Genomic DNA, 16,264 nt, shown 5'->3' with positions numbered 1-16,264 from the left:
TTGTTTCTACCTGGTAATGTGTACCAGCCCCAGAATTGTCCAAGAGAGAGGATTAGCAGGAAGAGACATTGCTGAAGATTAACTGTTACAGTAAGAATTTGGCTCGTTCATCCTTGCAGAAGCCAGGTTTAAGAAAATGAAAAACCTGTCTGTTGAATGGTTTATTAGACAGCTACATCTTAAGACCAGTTTACAAAAAAAGTAATTGGTACTTTTAGTAGGCATATAAATGTAAAGTAGAAGGCAATGCTTGCAATTGTTGCTTTGCGGTGTCAGTTATCTGCAGGAGCCGCCTTTCTGGAGGACTTTGCTTTGGAGAGGAAGGCGTTGACGTTGGTCTTCCAGCTGTGTGTTGAAGTACACAGCTCTAGCTGCACAAAGCAGGAGGTTCACTATGTGGTGACATGGACAAAGCAGCTGTGTGCCTTACAAAAGAAGCTTCTTGCAAGTGTGAAGCCTAAAAATATTCCCCCGGCAGTGCAGGGAGAGCACAGAGGAGCAGAGCCTGTCATGTGCCAGTGCCGTAGGACCCAGGGAGGTACTGGGGGATCCATAGCAAGCGACTGGAGGAGCAGCCAGAGCAGGTCTGCAAGATCTATGTGTGCAAATTTCCCTGGCTTTCCCACCTAGAGACTGAGCAGTTCCAAGAGGTCTGCTCTATCCATCCTTCCTCTCAGGTAAGATGCTCAGTTTGGATACTACGTTTGCCCTTGGGGATGGGACCCAAGTTTCTCCCCATCTGGAAGTGAAGGTGCTGACAAGGAATGTAGCAACAAGTACAGTGATGTTGGGGCATGGGATGAGGAACAGGCTCTGTCATTACTTGGGCAGCGTTTGGAGGGCACCAAAGAATGCAAGTTCTGCACTCGCGCTGTGCAGGTATAGAGATTTTGTCTGGCACAGGGGAGCAGGAAAGGCAGAAGTTATCAAGGTATAACAAACAAATTACAGCATTACTGTGTTTTCACGTGTGAAACCTGAGTCTCACAACACCCAGATAAATTATTCCTCCATGAAAGCAAGTCCTCAGATAGCCTGCACCTTCAGATAACCTAGTGAGTACAGATGGGAATTTACACCAGCTGTTATCAGCTGGATTTGGGAGTGAAACACAGGCAGCCAAGCTCAGAGACTGCTGCTGTAGCAGCTTTCCTCTCCCCACTTGTACCTCCCCTTGCGCTGTGGCTCTGCCTCTTGCACCCCTGTTTCTTCCACGGGTGCCGGGACACGGGGCAGTGGGATCCTTGTGACTGGGGGAGTCTGAAATGGGAGCAGCAGGAAAGGATGGAGCATCCCACTGCGTGCGAGACAAGCGCATCGCATGAGCTAACACACAAGGAGATTTACTGCAGACCCCCCTCCCCGTGTAAGGGACCACCTCACTTCCTAGGGCTGTCGTTACAGTTTTGCACCGGAGTTATTACAGTGCAACGCTATGGTGCAGATTAGATCCGCTGAACTCCAAGCTGGGCATTGAAATGCAAAAGGATCGGGAGAGGGTTGTGGAAAATGCTTTTCCTTTTCCTCACAGACACACACAACAGCAGTGTTGTTCAGAAGCGGGTTCGTTGCATGTGCGCTGTGGGTTACACATGCAAAAAGCTCCTTTTCTGCACACAGGAGGAGAACACCACAGGACCAGCATGACCTTGCACCAGCCTCCCTGGGCAACAGGTTCCCTCATCAAATCTGCATCAGAGACTTCCTTGCAATTAGGTCGTTCAATCTTTGATCATTTTTCTGTTCCATAAGGTACAGAAAATATTTACATTCAACACACAAGATCTTTCTTCAATTCCTTGACAGCAGACCGCTTTAATTATACGTGTGCTGACAGGACTACAGAGAGATCCCATGTGACCGCAGTGGAAGGGAAGAAAGCTTATCATCAGGTGACAGAAGAATGCCCTTATTGTTAGCACCGGTACTTACAAATAAACCTTTCCAGTGTGTCATACACCAGTATAAATATCCCACTCCTGTGGCATTGAGCTAATATGTTAGTAAAGTAAGAACCAAGGATGGGCTGCATCTGAACCGCTTCCCTTGAGACACACGCACCTCAAGATTTGCCATGGATTTGCATTGTGACCCACAATGTAAAGTATCCCAATTAATAAAACGTTTGCTAATATGCTCAGAGAAGGATCCATAAATCTCCTTGGGTCCTAGTCTCCTCTCTTACCCCAGCTGCTGTTAGCCGTTGTGCTGCAGTATCTCCTAAGAGCCCTAAGCCACACAGCAGGACTTGATTGTCGCAAGTGCTGTGCAAACACAGCAGCACAAAATGGATTCTGCTCTGAAAAGACGAGCTCATTTCCCAGCCTGACTGACACTACAATAAGTTCATGGAATAACCCCAGCTTTATCACAGTCCAAGTTAACAGAATTAGATCCTCCAAGCTTAAATTTGGACACTATGAAAGAAAAGTTGTTGTTAGATTGTGATTTCTCATCACAGGGAGGTTATTTTCATCAAGCCATCTCCTGCACTTCAGGAAATAGTCCTGACTTTTACTTTAGCAAACCAGCCGCTCCAAAGATCAATACATTTTGCAGTGAAATAGGATATTCCCTGCATTGTAGTCCACAGAGAGTTAATCAGTAAGCACAGTGCTAAGCAAACACGGAACTGGGGAGAGGCGCGGAGGTGCCAGCGAAGAGCAGCGTGTTCTGGGATGGGATGGGATGGGATGGGATGGGATGGGATGGGGTGGAGTGGGATGGGGTGGAGTGGGATGGGATGGGATGGGATGGGGTGGCGTGGGATGGGATGGGATGGATGGGATGGGATGGGGGAAGGTGCCCTGCTTGTGATGGCACGAAGGGGGATGAGCTGCCTCAGACTGTGCTTTTTACACCAAGGAGTAGCAGCTTGCCAGGAATTTGTATAATTTTGCAGGTTTCTGCTTAATTTCTGCTGTTGATTATTTCTCATAACTACATCAGACACAGGCAAAGTGTAAAATTTGAGGTTCAGATATGAGCTCTGAGGCCATATATTGTGGTATCTGTGTGATTTGAGTCACTGTATCTATTACATGTATGTCACTGATGTATTTTAAATTGAGGCATGTGCAAACCATTTAACAGTGCAGTTGACCTATTCTCAGCTAAAGTTATTGAGTTAATATGTGATAGATTTGCAAGACAAGGAGTATTTTCAAAGCATGTGTTGTCTTGCTGAACACTGCAAATGTGATCTCTGATTCCTTCTGGAAACCCACCATTTCCTATAGCTCATGTTTCACACCAAGCACGAGTTCGGAGTATGATTATTAACAAAAACCAACAATCTGTCCAAAACTTAACAGACAGTGAACTACGTTTTAAATTCCTTTTCATGGTCTGCCTTTTTTGGTTGATAGCATCTGTCCCCATGATACAAACATTTATGTGCTGATAACTACATCAAGCAAACTCCTCTTACCGAAATACGTAGGTACTCACAGAACAGTAGCTTCACATTAATTCAAAGACCGATCCCAACATTAATGCAATACATAGATATTAATATAGTTAATGTATCTTAGTTAACCTCATTCTTCCCTCTTTAGGAAAATGATGCTTCTGTCTAGCAGATGGAGAACTATGGAAGAAAAAAATATATATGGCTTGATCAAGGTATGTCTGGGCTCATCTAAGAGTGAGTTGCATGGTTGTATCACAAACCTGTCCTCTGATAGCAATCACTTATTTTCCCCTGTCTAAAACGGGGCTGCAGGCATCTCATTATCTCACAGGATGAGTTGAAATAAATGCACTAATGCTTGCCAAGCTCTTGGAGAATATAATGGTTACTTTGCATCTTGTTTCCTTTTTAAAAAGAACAAAGCCAGGAGATGTTGCATGGCCATTCACACCAGATAAGGTATTGAATAGAAGTCTCTAGTACAATAATTAACAATGAAAATACTTTATTGTGGTTTTAATGAATCCTTAATTTTAAAGTGAACAACACTTGCAGAGGTTTGCACCTTTGACAATGCTTTTGTGCTGATGTTTGTAGACTTGCAGCACAAACCACCTCGATTACCCTGGAGATCTGGGTGGTGCGCACCCTTCCCCACTCTTTATAGAAAATATTTTGGATTCTGTATAAAACAGAAAAACTTCAGAGAAATCCAAGGGCAGAAATTGAATTGTCAGGAGTTTGCATGCCTGACTGCTTGTTCGCATGCTTTTGGTTTGTTTGGGTTTTCTTTGTTTATAGGCTTTTATTTGGGGACCTATTTTTCTAGCACACCGAGCTGCACTTTGAGCACGTATGTACTTCAGAGCTGCTGGAAATGGCTGGCGGGGGGAGGCAACAGCCTGGTTTCTACTCAGAGAACCACTCAAAGCACGCAGAGGGCTGGAAGGGCCCTCAAGAGCTGTCTCACCCATGCTTTACCTTGCACAAACGTGCTGTAACACTGACGGAGGCATTGCCGAGTAAGGACAGCGCGGTGCCTGTGTTCCCTGCCACTAGCAGCGATGGGCGCCCCGCAGCCTCTGACTCTCGGCTTCCCAGCCCTGCTGATGGGGGATTCCGTTCTGTAGGGTTTGCTCCTGTCTTAGACATCCTTGTCCGTGCTAATGTCAACCACGGTTCTGCAGACTGTGTGCTAGAAAACCTATTAACAGGGGACTATAGAAGGGAGGCGCGATTAAACACAAGAGCTTTTCCTCCAATTCATATGGGAGGCAAGTGCAAATTATTACCATCCGTATATTTTTGCAAAGCATTTACCATTCTAGGGTGATGGGAGAGTCCCGCTCTGGTGATACAAACCAGGCCATTTATGTCTCTAACACATCTGTTGGGTTTTCTTACCAAGAATGGAGAACTCAAAAGCTTTGTGCCAACAAACCCACTTCCCTCACTTTGGAGTAAGCTGGTTTGCATCCAAGTGCTAGCGAGAAAAATGATAACATAAAGGCGTTCAGTCATAGCACATCATCAGCGCTGGCAGGGAGCACAGTAGGTCTGGGATCCGTGATCGTTATCAGATTCAGGCACATCTAGCTCGGCAAAATTTGATCCAGATCAGGCCTTGGCACACAACCATTTATTTCTCTCAAGACCGTAAATACACTTCATAGGAATTTCTACCGACTTTGTATTTTCACTCTGAGGACAAGCGACTTCTAATCCAATATAAAGCCTGCCGGTACCTTGTTAACCCATCACCATTTTTCTTGAACAAACATGAGCAAGCAGAATGAGCCATCAGCAGACCAGTGCTTTGCAAAGGTGGCTGTGGCAGTCTCAGCTGGTGGCAGGAGCTGTAAAGCTGGATTTACCGTTTCCTTGGACCGCTGCCATAAACATAACCTCATGCTCTGCCGTGACTACCGAGGCTTCCTCCTCCTTTGCTCCAGATTTTAAACAGGAGACATTCACAGCTTAAGGCACCTGACATGGGACAGAATATCTCACACTTTTGCTGGATACTGCTCTGATAACCTCAACCTCACCTGGGCAATCCCCTTCATGAGTAAAAAGCTGCTGTTTTGGTGGGACATCTGCCAGGACCTTGCCTGCCCAGCCATGGCGATCCATGCTCATACCTTGCAACATCTCTGCCAAATCCCTGCAGCACACGCCTGACTTAACCGACAATTCTTCATCTTCTCATTGATTAGCTATCACAAGGAGGGAACAACATAATTGATGAACCGCTCTGTTGTCCTCAGTGTATGCAGCCCCCATAGAAACCCTATTATTTTAATGCTTATTATTTTATTTGCTGCTTTTATTGTCTCTCTGAAGTAATGCTACTTCCTAATTAAATGCATCAAAACCATAACACAGCAACCCGAAGTATTTTCCTATTTTATTTCCCCATAAAGGATTATTGCCACAAGAGTGACTGTCACTAGGCAGTTAAATCACTATTAGTGATACGCATATTATAATAATAGTCAAACCCGGCATTTGTGACGTGACCCTGGAAACTAACAGAAATTCAGAAGTCTGTGTTCCAGAGCACTCCCAGAAATAGCCACACACATTCTTCATGCTTTTCCTCAATTTGTGGCATCACATTTAATTTTTCATTGACAGGCCCAATACAGACATAATTTGCCAATTTGCAGTCCAGATGCAATTTGGTTATTTGAAAAGAAACCTTCTCTATAACAATGTGATTTGAATCAGCATATCCATCAAAACATGTATTTGGATGTACTTCAGTTCAGGCTTGTACAATCTGAACAACAGATAAACACATTATAGATCCTGGTATTTTTAACTGAAAGAGAAAAACACCCTTGATACTTCTAATTGGTTGGTGTGTATATGTATATATATATATATACATATATATATATATATATCCCACTTGATACAACAACTAAAGACAGATAGGATGGAGCCATTGTATTTTCACATTACTGTATGCGTTGCAAATACATCCTGGTGACAAAGGAGAAAGATCCTGGTTGCATATGGGTTTTGCAGGAACACACCAAACCCTTCGATTTTGCATCCTGTCTACATGATATCATATAGAAATATTAGGGGAAACATTTCACCCCCTGGAAGCGGGGGACAGGGGTGAGAGGGGGCCGTTGTTCATTCCAGCTATGATCAACATGCCCTTCGTCATCTCAAGGCTGCAGGCTGGAGGGCGTTGAGATCCCACCCCAGACCAGTGCATCTCTCCCAGCAGAGCACCAACCAAGCATCCCCTGTACCTTGTAACTTCTGGCTGTACTCTGTCCTGTCCGACTGACTCCTCCTCAAGGCGCCGTGGTCCCCGATGGTGGCAGTGCCCTCCACCACAGGCTCCGTCCTCCTCCTCTCCCCCATGTACAGCTTGTTCCTCAGCAAGGTCAAATTCCTCCTCCTGCTCCCCACGCCTTCCTTCCCCGGGCAGTCTGTGTTCGCCATGGCTTGGTGGTGGCAGTGGCTGGGGAGGGGACAATAGCTTGATTTTTAGGGAGGTGATCTCCCTGCCCAGGTGAAGGCTGGTGGCTTTGGGCTTGGTTTTGGAGCAGGGCTCCCCAGGCAGCGCAGGGCCCGGGGCTCAGCCCTGCCACCTGTGCTGGAGCAGCTCCACCCCCGCAAGCTGCCGCCCCGGGCGGTGTTTGCATTCACCTGCCCTGTGTGCAAGCGCGCCCGGCGGGGCCGGTTTCAGAGCCAGCCCCAAAACAGTGGCCGTTCCCAGCCCGCTGTCCCCGCTCCAGGGAACCTCACCCTGCTGCAGGGCCATGGGTGCCAGCACCCTGAAGTGCAGCCATGGGTGCCCGCACCCCCAAGTGCAGCCGCATTCTCACGGCCTTGCATGGTGCGCTGGCAGTGCGATGCCCGAGTGTCACAGAGCATGGCCACGCTTCATCGGACGCCTTCCCTTTCTGCGCTGCCAGGGCAGCAGGGAAACAGTGGGCAGGCAAAGGGGAAGGGAAGAGCAGCCACCCCCTTGACCCTCGTTCCTTCTCCTTCCCCGAACCTGCAGCCAACCTTCTCCTTCCCCAACCTGCAGCCCGGCAAGGACACCAACCCTGCACGTATCAGACTGCATTTACCAGGCTCCCGACCCCAACAAGACGGGTAGCCTTCAGGCTGGTAAATCCTGATCTACAGGTTTGAAGGGACACCGATCCACCAGCACAATGAAGAAAAGGGCTGGGAGGGAGATGAAAACCCCTCAAGCAGCACGGAGCCAAGGTTCATTTTAAATCAGGATGTGTCCTGTGTTACACTACGCGGAGAGAGGTGACACGAAAGCCTGCCAAGGTCCCACAGAGGCTGTCGTAACAAATCACTGTGCTTAGATGGCTGAGGAACTGGACACCATAACACCTGCTCGTAATACCTCTGGATCAGCCCCTGGAAGAATCTTATTATCCTGTCTGCTAGCCTCTGGCATGCAGGGACTGTCTAGTGATCCTCCGTAGCGCCGGTCTAATCAAGCTCATGTTAAAACAGCAGGAGCTGCTGGCATCTGAGCCTGGATCGGACTTATCCTGGGAAGAGCCCCAGCAGCCATCAGTAGCAATCACTGCTGCTGCTGTGATACCCACCCCCTGCAGCCCCCCCTGCCCGGCGGGAGCCCCGTGGCGCAGCCTAATCGGTGTCAGTGTCACGCACGCTCATTGCCACAGCATCTGCCAGGGGACACATTCACGTCCCCCTGACATACGCTGATTCACGTCCCTCTGACACACGCTGGCAGAGCGTATTGCTTTAGCGTCGCCACGCTGCGTCCCCAAAGGACTGCGTAGTAAAACACAGCAAGCGGGTATGCGATGTAGTAGCGTAACCTCCTTTCCAAGTTTTATTTGTCTTTAAGAAGCTGGTCCTGTGATGCAACCTCCTGATGGAAGCCCCGCGTTTCAACCCAGCAGTGAAAGGAAAAGGTTACGAAACTGTTCAGCAATTCACGACGTCAAACTGCAGCGCTGTGCCAGTGCAGCACAAAGTGTCCAGCCCAAACACAGCCTGGCAGGGGAATAGAGCGGCGAGGGTGATACTGGGAAGACTTTTGTGCTCACGTAGAGAAGTCACATATTACGTAGGCAATTCATGTGTTACATCTCGCCTCCTCTTTAATATTCCCTAAGAAACTCTTTCTGTTTTGCAAGGCAGACCACAACAGTTCCTTGAAAAGCAAAGCAGTGGTGACAGTGAGGAGAGGCGTACGCAGGGACTGACCCAGCGACACCCTGTGACAACCATCAAAGCCCCAGCAACAAGTAAACAGATTAAGGTGGGTGCTGAGGGAAATCAACAACCCCATTTCCTTACACTGGGGACTTTCTGAGGGTTTTTTTCCAAAGCAATGGCTTAGCATTCAGCAAGTGCGGTAAAACAGGTTTAAACAGTCACCACCCCGATGGCCCCCCTCCCCTGGATAACTCTGTTCCCACATTTGCTGCAGAGTGTAAACACCCGCATTTGAGATGAGATGGAGGAACTGATCTGGCTGAAAACTCACTCCCTCCACCCTTTCCCCTGGGCTATTTTCCATCTGGATCCGTGCTCCCGTTTAGTTCATCCGCAGCTACGCAAATAGTTGTGGCAGCGTGAGGCAGGGACAGTGCAGGGCACATGTGGGCAGCTGGGGCTCAGGCTGACCCAGCATTGCTCACAGAAGGTATTTCCCCCAGCCAGGATTTTACGGTGTCATGCTTTTCAAGACACAGATCCCACCATTTATATGAGATTTCATTCTGTTTATTTAAATTAAGATGGTTTGGAGGAAGAACTGGGGAATATATTTTGGCTGGGTGGAGGTTGAAGAGCAAACTTTATACATTCTTGGCTTCGTAGGTTCTCTGCCACATGAGCAGAGTTACAGCCAAGACAGCATATAGTAAAGTTTTTTCAGGTGTTTATAACGACAGCAATCTGCCCACATGCAAAAGTTGCCTTCCTCTTCCTCCTCAGCTCAGTTGCGGAGTGTGAGAAGGTATGTGTTTGTTCAGCAAGGGAATGGTTGCAGGGAAAGCTGGCTGTGGTTTGCTGCTGCCTTGGTACTTGCAATGGTTTCCCTGGCTTCAGCAGCGCTATTTCGGAGGCAGCCAGGAGCCCAGGGCCAGCTTACGCCGCAGTTTGGAAATGTAGATGGATACCTTCACCAACCTCCAAACATCTCCTCTGTGCCACTCAGCATGGAAAGGGCTGAAAATAGCATAATACTCCAGGTGAGAGGGATGCATTCAGGACTGGTGCCTTCTCTATCGCCTTTGGAGGGAGGGAGGTTTGAGACACATCCTGGTTCATTCATCGTCATGTTAAATCCAATGATCGTTTTATAGTATTGACCTGTGCCCATGCAGTCAGTGGGAGGAATATGTAAAAACGAGATGCGTATTTGAGCAAGATACCCCTATAAACTCTTATTACTGTTTACTGCACTTTACCTGGACTATAACAAAACGGCACAGAAAACATGATCAGAACTGCATGTGGAGTACTCTACTTCAGCTGCCACTCGCAATAGTACGAACAACCCCCTCTCAGTTTCCAAATCACGCCTGCTCCCTTCTGGCTTCAGTGACAACTGATGGTAAAGCAGTATCAAAGTCACTAATCCGTAAAACAAGAGGCAGTACTTGGCATCTAAGCAGACAAAACGCTCTTTTTACAATTAATGTGAAAATCTCTTTAACCGCTCTATGTTGTGCTCATTTCATTCCACAAAGCAAACTGGAATCCAGTTGATGTGAGCGCTCACATAGGAGTTATTTGCACAGAAGCCACCCTGCTTAAGGGACAGAACAGGTGCTGGTGTCAACAGAGAAAATATTGGCATTGTGTTCCCAAGCAACTGTATTAGTCACATATAAGAGGTTATTGTTGCATGGTCAATGCTAACCTTTATCTCAGTCTTGAGCTGTAAACCAACTGGGAGCGCCATGAAGACTGATGGCCATTAAGTAAGCAAACAGTTATTTGTTTTCTTGTAATTCCTCACAGCTGTTACAGGAGATTTCTTTATAACTTAATATCCCAGAGCGCATAGGAAAAATGGTGGTGTGGGGTGACTCCAGTGCCTGCTCCCATTGCATGGAGGCACAGATCATATCAGTCATATCAATCATAGCGAAGATGTCCTCTGAGGGACAAAAAGTTGAGGCTTTGATAAGGAGAATCACATGTAAGGCCCAGCGAGGACTTTGAGCACTGTTGCTACACCCCACCTGCTGCAGCTATACTGAGAAGGTAAGAACAAAGTGACGGGTGAGGATAAAAGCAATAAAAAAGGAAGGCTTGGGGACAGGTAAAACTGGAGTCTACACGTTGATATTTCACAATGAATGAATCAAAATTACTTTGAAATATACACAGAAAGAAAAAAAAAAATCTTCAAACATCTTTCAGTAGTAGCAGAAGAGAAAAAAGCCTGTCTTGTGGGTGAAAAGTTATTTAGTGTGGCAGTGTCACCTTCACTCCTATTGTTGATCTTGCCAGACTGGTGATTCCCATAGAGAAACAGGTCTCTAGAAGTAAGTGCACAGATCATTTCTTTTAGGCCTGTCTGTAGTGTTTCTTGTCTAAATATTTGTAGGGGAAATTAATAAAGCAGATGCCTGCCGGGGCTCTGGCAAGGCTGTGGATATTTTTAGGAAGGGATGGCTCAACCTATCAGGCTATGCGATCCATCTCCTCCAACTGCTGCAAAGCTTTCTTAGTCCCAACAAAGGCTCTGCCCAAGTTTACATATACAAAAGGCAGATGAGTTTTCTGCCTGGAGAGAGAGACCTGGCTCTCAAAACGAAACACCTGCCGGAGAGGAGATGCTGAGAAAAGGGTCGGCAGGGCTTGAATTGTCCTCACAGCACCAGTGGATCCATCGGTGTCCAGCCGGGGCTTTGTGTCAGTCTGTGCAAGGGGCTGGGAGGTGCTGAAGAGGAGAACTGGCTGAGGAACCCAGCAGCCCTTCCATTTCTGTGGGGTTACAGCCAGGCAGTTATTTCCTAAGGAAAATAACCTGACTCTGTTGATCAAGTAGATGGCACTGTGATATCAAAGCTAATGAGGAAAGACAAGCAAGCGAGCAAGGCACAGATAAAAGGAGAGGAAGATGAATCTTCATTATCGTTCCATTTCCATGTAAAATAGGGGGGTGTAGAAATTACCAAAGATGAAAAATTTTCTGTGGGATTCTTTGAGAACCTTATGTTTGGCAATTCACAAATCACGAGGAGAATGGAGCCTAAAAAAGACTGTCATGAGTGATAGGCAAGGTTTTCCTTCTAGGTCTCTGTTTTGAGTGATTATAGATTTGCAGCTTCACACTAAAACTTCATGTTTCCAGACAGTAGTTTTACAGCTGAACTGGAATCATTTTTCTCTCTCTTTTTGTGTATGCGCACGTACATGAAAGAACAAATGAAAGGATGAATGGGAAAGACGACAATTCGGTGATTTCTGCTTTGTGATGGGGAAGTCGCTTTGGACTAACAAAGATAAGAGTCTTGAAAAAAAGATGAGTTTCAGTTCATACTCACAAACAAGTTTTGGTGGGAGTTAGAGTAGGCTGAAAATCCTTGGTTCATGGGGCTTAAAATGAACTCAGTACAGATGCCCAGCAGGCAAGAACTGAGCGTATCCGATGAAGCTCGACTCAGCCACAGTGTCCTGGCCGCTTGACAGGCAAATCACTTTTTAGGCAGAGGTCCAGATAAGTTTATCTGGCAAGTGAATCCTAACATATATTATGGGGAGCCTAACGAAATGCATGGTTAAAACTGAAACTAACAGCTCAGAGAAACAATTTATTCAGATAAAAACAGAGTGTAAACTCGACATCTTACTACACACAGTAGCAAATATTATGACTAAAAATGATTTTTGAGTAAATACAGAGCACCAGACTTTTTAAAGCAACAGGGGTACTGAAGCGAGTTTATCGCTACAAAAAAAGGATTCACAATCTGTTCAAAGGTCCTTAGCTTCTTTGGGATAGGAGCTTCTGTCTTTATTTACATTGAGATGGAAACTAACAGAATCACAAAATGTCAGGGATTGGAAGGGACCTCAAAAGCTCATCCAGTGCAATCCCCCCATGGAGCAGGAACACCCAGATGAGGTTACACAGGAAGGTGTCCAGGCGGGTTGGAATGTCTGCAGAGAAGGAGACTCCACAACCCCCTGGGCAGCCTGGGCCAGGCTCTGCCACCCTCACTGAGAAGAAGTTTCTTCTCATATTTAAGTGGAACCTCCTGTGTTCCAGTTTGTACCCATTACCCATTACCCCTTGTCTTACCATTGCCTGTCACTGAGAAGAGCCTGGCTCCATCCTCATGACACTCACCCGTTATATATTTATAAACATTAATGAGGTCACCCCTCAGTCTCCTCTTCTCCAAGCTCCAGAGCCCCAGCTCCCTCAGCCTTTCCTCACACGGGAGATGCTCCACTCCCTTCAGCATCTTTGTTGCCCTGCGCTGGACTCTCTCCAGCAGTTCCCTGTTCTTCTGGAACTGAGGGGCCCAGAACTGGACACAATATTTCACATAACCTGATAAACTTAATTCTGCTTCTCAAAATACACAATTTGTTCCCTTCAGTTAGATGATGTAGTCTTTTTCTGCCATCAGGCATTCATCGGCGTGTAAAATGCAAATACGTTGTGTGAGCAGGCTGCACGTAGACACCCTCTCCCAAATCCAGCGGTGCCAATGGAAGAGGTTACTGACTCCAACGCCTCGTCATCCTCCTCCTGCTGCAGACTGTCAGTGCAAAGATCCGCAGAAGGAGTTGTTAACGCTCCTTAACTTCTTTTGGCCAAAAAGCAGCCTGACTAACTCAGCCCACGTCCCTACGCTGCCTTGGCAAGTCTTGCTTGGCTTGACCTGCACTAGGGAGCGCTGACACGAGCCGACCCATCAGCTTCTCGGTGACGCGGTGACGGCTGAACGGTGAGCACTGGCAGCCAAATGCGGGCAGTGACCTCCTCGCCGAGGCGGTTGGACAGCGAGGACGGGTGTCTGCGACTGCTGGGCGTCTGCACCCAGGTAGCAGTCAAATAGAAGGCTGCCAAGAATTGATTCCTTCAGATTAATGGTCTTATAAGCCACGGAGATAGAAGTCACATTACAGCACAATTTAATGGTAATGATGTGATCGCCAGTCAAGAGCAAACGCACTGAAATAGCACATAGTGGTACTAATGGAATTCCTCAAAGCCTTATTAGCTGAAGAGATGAAAATTATTTTCATTCAGGAGGAAAAGAAACCGTTGTTTGGTTTTTGATGTGTTTTTGTATTTTTTTAAAATTATAATATAGACATTTTCTGCATTTAATTTGCACAACATTTTCATAGGCAAACCACTAATTTTATATATACATGTGTATATATATATATATACATAAATATACATAAAATAAATGTACACTGCAGAGTACAAACTTTTAAAGTAAGGATGTCCTTCAGGCTTAGGTGATTATACTGCTGCTAGTTTTTGCTATACTCCAGTGGCATTCTGCTGGAATGAGATTCACCCCTGCACAGAGGGCAAGCATAAAACCTAAGTACCATGTAAGGCCTACTTAAGTCTTAAGGACCTGCCTCTAATTCCATTGAAATAAATAGCAATATTTTCATTGTCTTTCAGTGGGAGCTGTTTCAAGGTTAATGGATGGGGTCACACGCATTTTGCTGGCCCAACTGGAATGCTGCTTCAAGGAGCTGGACGTAAAATGCTCGGGAATAAAAAGAGGTGAAATGATATCTTGGTAGTAAAAGCCTGGGTAATTCTGGAGGATTTGCTTGAGGTAGATACTGGAATCAAAACATTCATTTGTTTCAAAGATTCAAGAATGTTAGGGAAATTTATTCTCACCAGGAAGCTGGTCTTACCCAAATCTGACCTGAGGAGTACTGTGCGTACTTCTGCCATGGCCTATATAATAAAAGACATAATACTGAGAAATACAGTCAAATCTGTTTAGAGCTTTATTATGATTTCTGCAGTATTAGGAGAATTTTTGATACCTTAGAGTACTAAAACATCATGTTGTCTGCTCTGGCAGCATTAACAGGGCTTCTGTGTGGTTTTCTGCTGCATCATCTACTCTTGCTATGTAACACCATGGCGGCTATTTATGCCTCTAAAAAGAACCTCATTTATATTTAATAAATTCCAAGTGTTTCACAGCTGAATTCCCATTACAGGTGAGAAACCTTTAGATAAAACCACATTGACAACACAAGGCAGTGGAGAACTCTGCGCTCAGACTTTGTGCATCTTACAGGGACTCTCGGCCACAGCAGTGTATTTCACTTCCCAGCTCCTATAGGGAAACAAATACATATTGGAGTCCTTCTAGAATAACCTTACACCCAACTGCCAGCTTTGCAAGTGTAAAAATACTGTGTGCGTGCTCAGTGAGTGATTTTCAAAGGCTCTGATCATCCACAAATGAAACCCAGATTGCTCCGAACTAAGCAGAGGTGGAAGGCAAAGCCTACGGCACATGTTTAGGTTTAACCTTGCCTGTTTCAGCAGCTGGCCAACTCAAAGAAAGCACAGAACAGATTTTTTTTTATAACAGAATTTGTTTTTTAATTTTATTTTATGCTTCCCCATGACAAACAGATTATTTGCCCCTTTGACAAAAAAAAAATGAAGAACTTCAAACAGAGACTGTACATCAGGAATTTCACCCCGCATTCCCAGCTGAGGAGGTTACCCTTGAAGACCTTGCGTTTGCTGAACTGAGTGAAGAACGATGCCAACTCCCCTGGTGAAACACCAAAACACTAAGCACTATTTTGTAGCTCCTGCAGAGTTGGGTAATCGGCCTGCCAAATAGCCTCTCTGCCTGTTCTGCCGGAGATAAGTCTGTTGTGACAAATATAGCAATCAGTGGCATAAATCAGAGGAGACCACTGTCAGAGGAGTACGTGGGTTGAACAGTGACTGAAGCCGTCAGCACAATATCCCTGTCTGGTGTAAAATAATTCTGGGTCCTTACTGCACATGCCAAACAGACAATTCTGATTCTTTTGGGGTCTGATCTACCAAACAGTAGAAGGGGAAAATAAACAGAAGTTATATACTGTTTAAGTCTGATGGAAGAGATTGACATAGGCTTTCTGCTGCAAATAAACCATTCCCAATAGCATTTAAAATAACTGTGTAAAATAATCACAATAACATGGAGTTATCTTGCAAGTTAATTCAAATCAGAGTTAAAATTCAAAGCTAATATTGACCACCTTTAGAGGTGAATACATAAGATGACTGGCTCCGGATTTGAGTGATGACAACAACAGAAGTTCTGCCTCACTTTCTGCACCAATAAAAAACAAATACTGGTTTCTGCCCCTTTTCAGGATTTTTGGAAAGATTCATGAAGAGGCACTACTCTGAGAACTACCACCTGTATCGATGGATGAAAGTTGCTTAAAATCCTCCTCAAAGAACAATGAAAACTGAATTCAAAGGAATCTGATCATACGTAGGGGCAATAAACATTTAAAACAGCACAACCTCAATACAGATGAGAATCTAATTTAAGCGTCAGCAGGGTTCAATACGAAAATGCATCTGCATTTGGGAACCCTTGGAAAGAACCTGCCTGTAAGTGGTGCAGACCCAGACTGGCTTTAGTGACATAAAACTGTACATGCCAAGATTAAATGATCCCTTCCCTCCCTGGGGACCAGCAGGGGAGGGTCCTCACACCAACATGGACCTCAGGTAAGGATGAAAACCCTGCTGCCATCACCTGATTCTCAAACAGAGAAATCAACAGCAGAGTCAGTTATACTGTTAAGCAGCATTCTTTCTTTTATCAGTGCTGGGGAACACTGGGGATC

At 45.8% G+C, this 16,264-nt stretch overlaps 1 protein-coding gene and 1 long non-coding RNA gene across 2 annotated transcripts in view; one reads left to right on the top strand and one right to left on the bottom strand.

Moving 5' to 3' along the window:
• Window positions 1–6,877, bottom strand: part of ARHGEF38 (Rho guanine nucleotide exchange factor 38) — a gene marked incomplete at its 5' end in the record, with an annotated part of 33,492 nt that extends 26,615 nt beyond the window's left edge. The window contains one exon of the mRNA XM_082050680.1: window positions 6,682–6,877. Within this exon, the coding sequence (XP_081906806.1) occupies window positions 6,682–6,877 (196 nt within the window). The remainder of the gene's footprint in view (window positions 1–6,681) is intronic.
• A 1,684-nt stretch (window positions 6,878–8,561) lies between these two features.
• LOC309438886 lies at window positions 8,562–15,541 on the top strand. The gene is made up of 3 exons (XR_014183889.1): window positions 8,562–8,696; window positions 14,055–14,159; window positions 15,039–15,541. It is a non-coding gene; the product is annotated as an uncharacterized lncRNA (long non-coding RNA).
• Window positions 15,542–16,264: the final 723 nt, after the last annotated feature.

The sequence above is a fragment of the Streptopelia decaocto genome, assembly GCF_964273445.1.
Source record: "Streptopelia decaocto genome assembly, chromosome: 4".
In the NCBI taxonomy this organism is placed as follows: Eukaryota; Metazoa; Chordata; class Aves; order Columbiformes; family Columbidae; genus Streptopelia; species Streptopelia decaocto.
The sequence above is the reverse complement of the archived record's forward strand: the minus strand, read 5'-3'. Positions and strand labels throughout refer to the sequence as shown.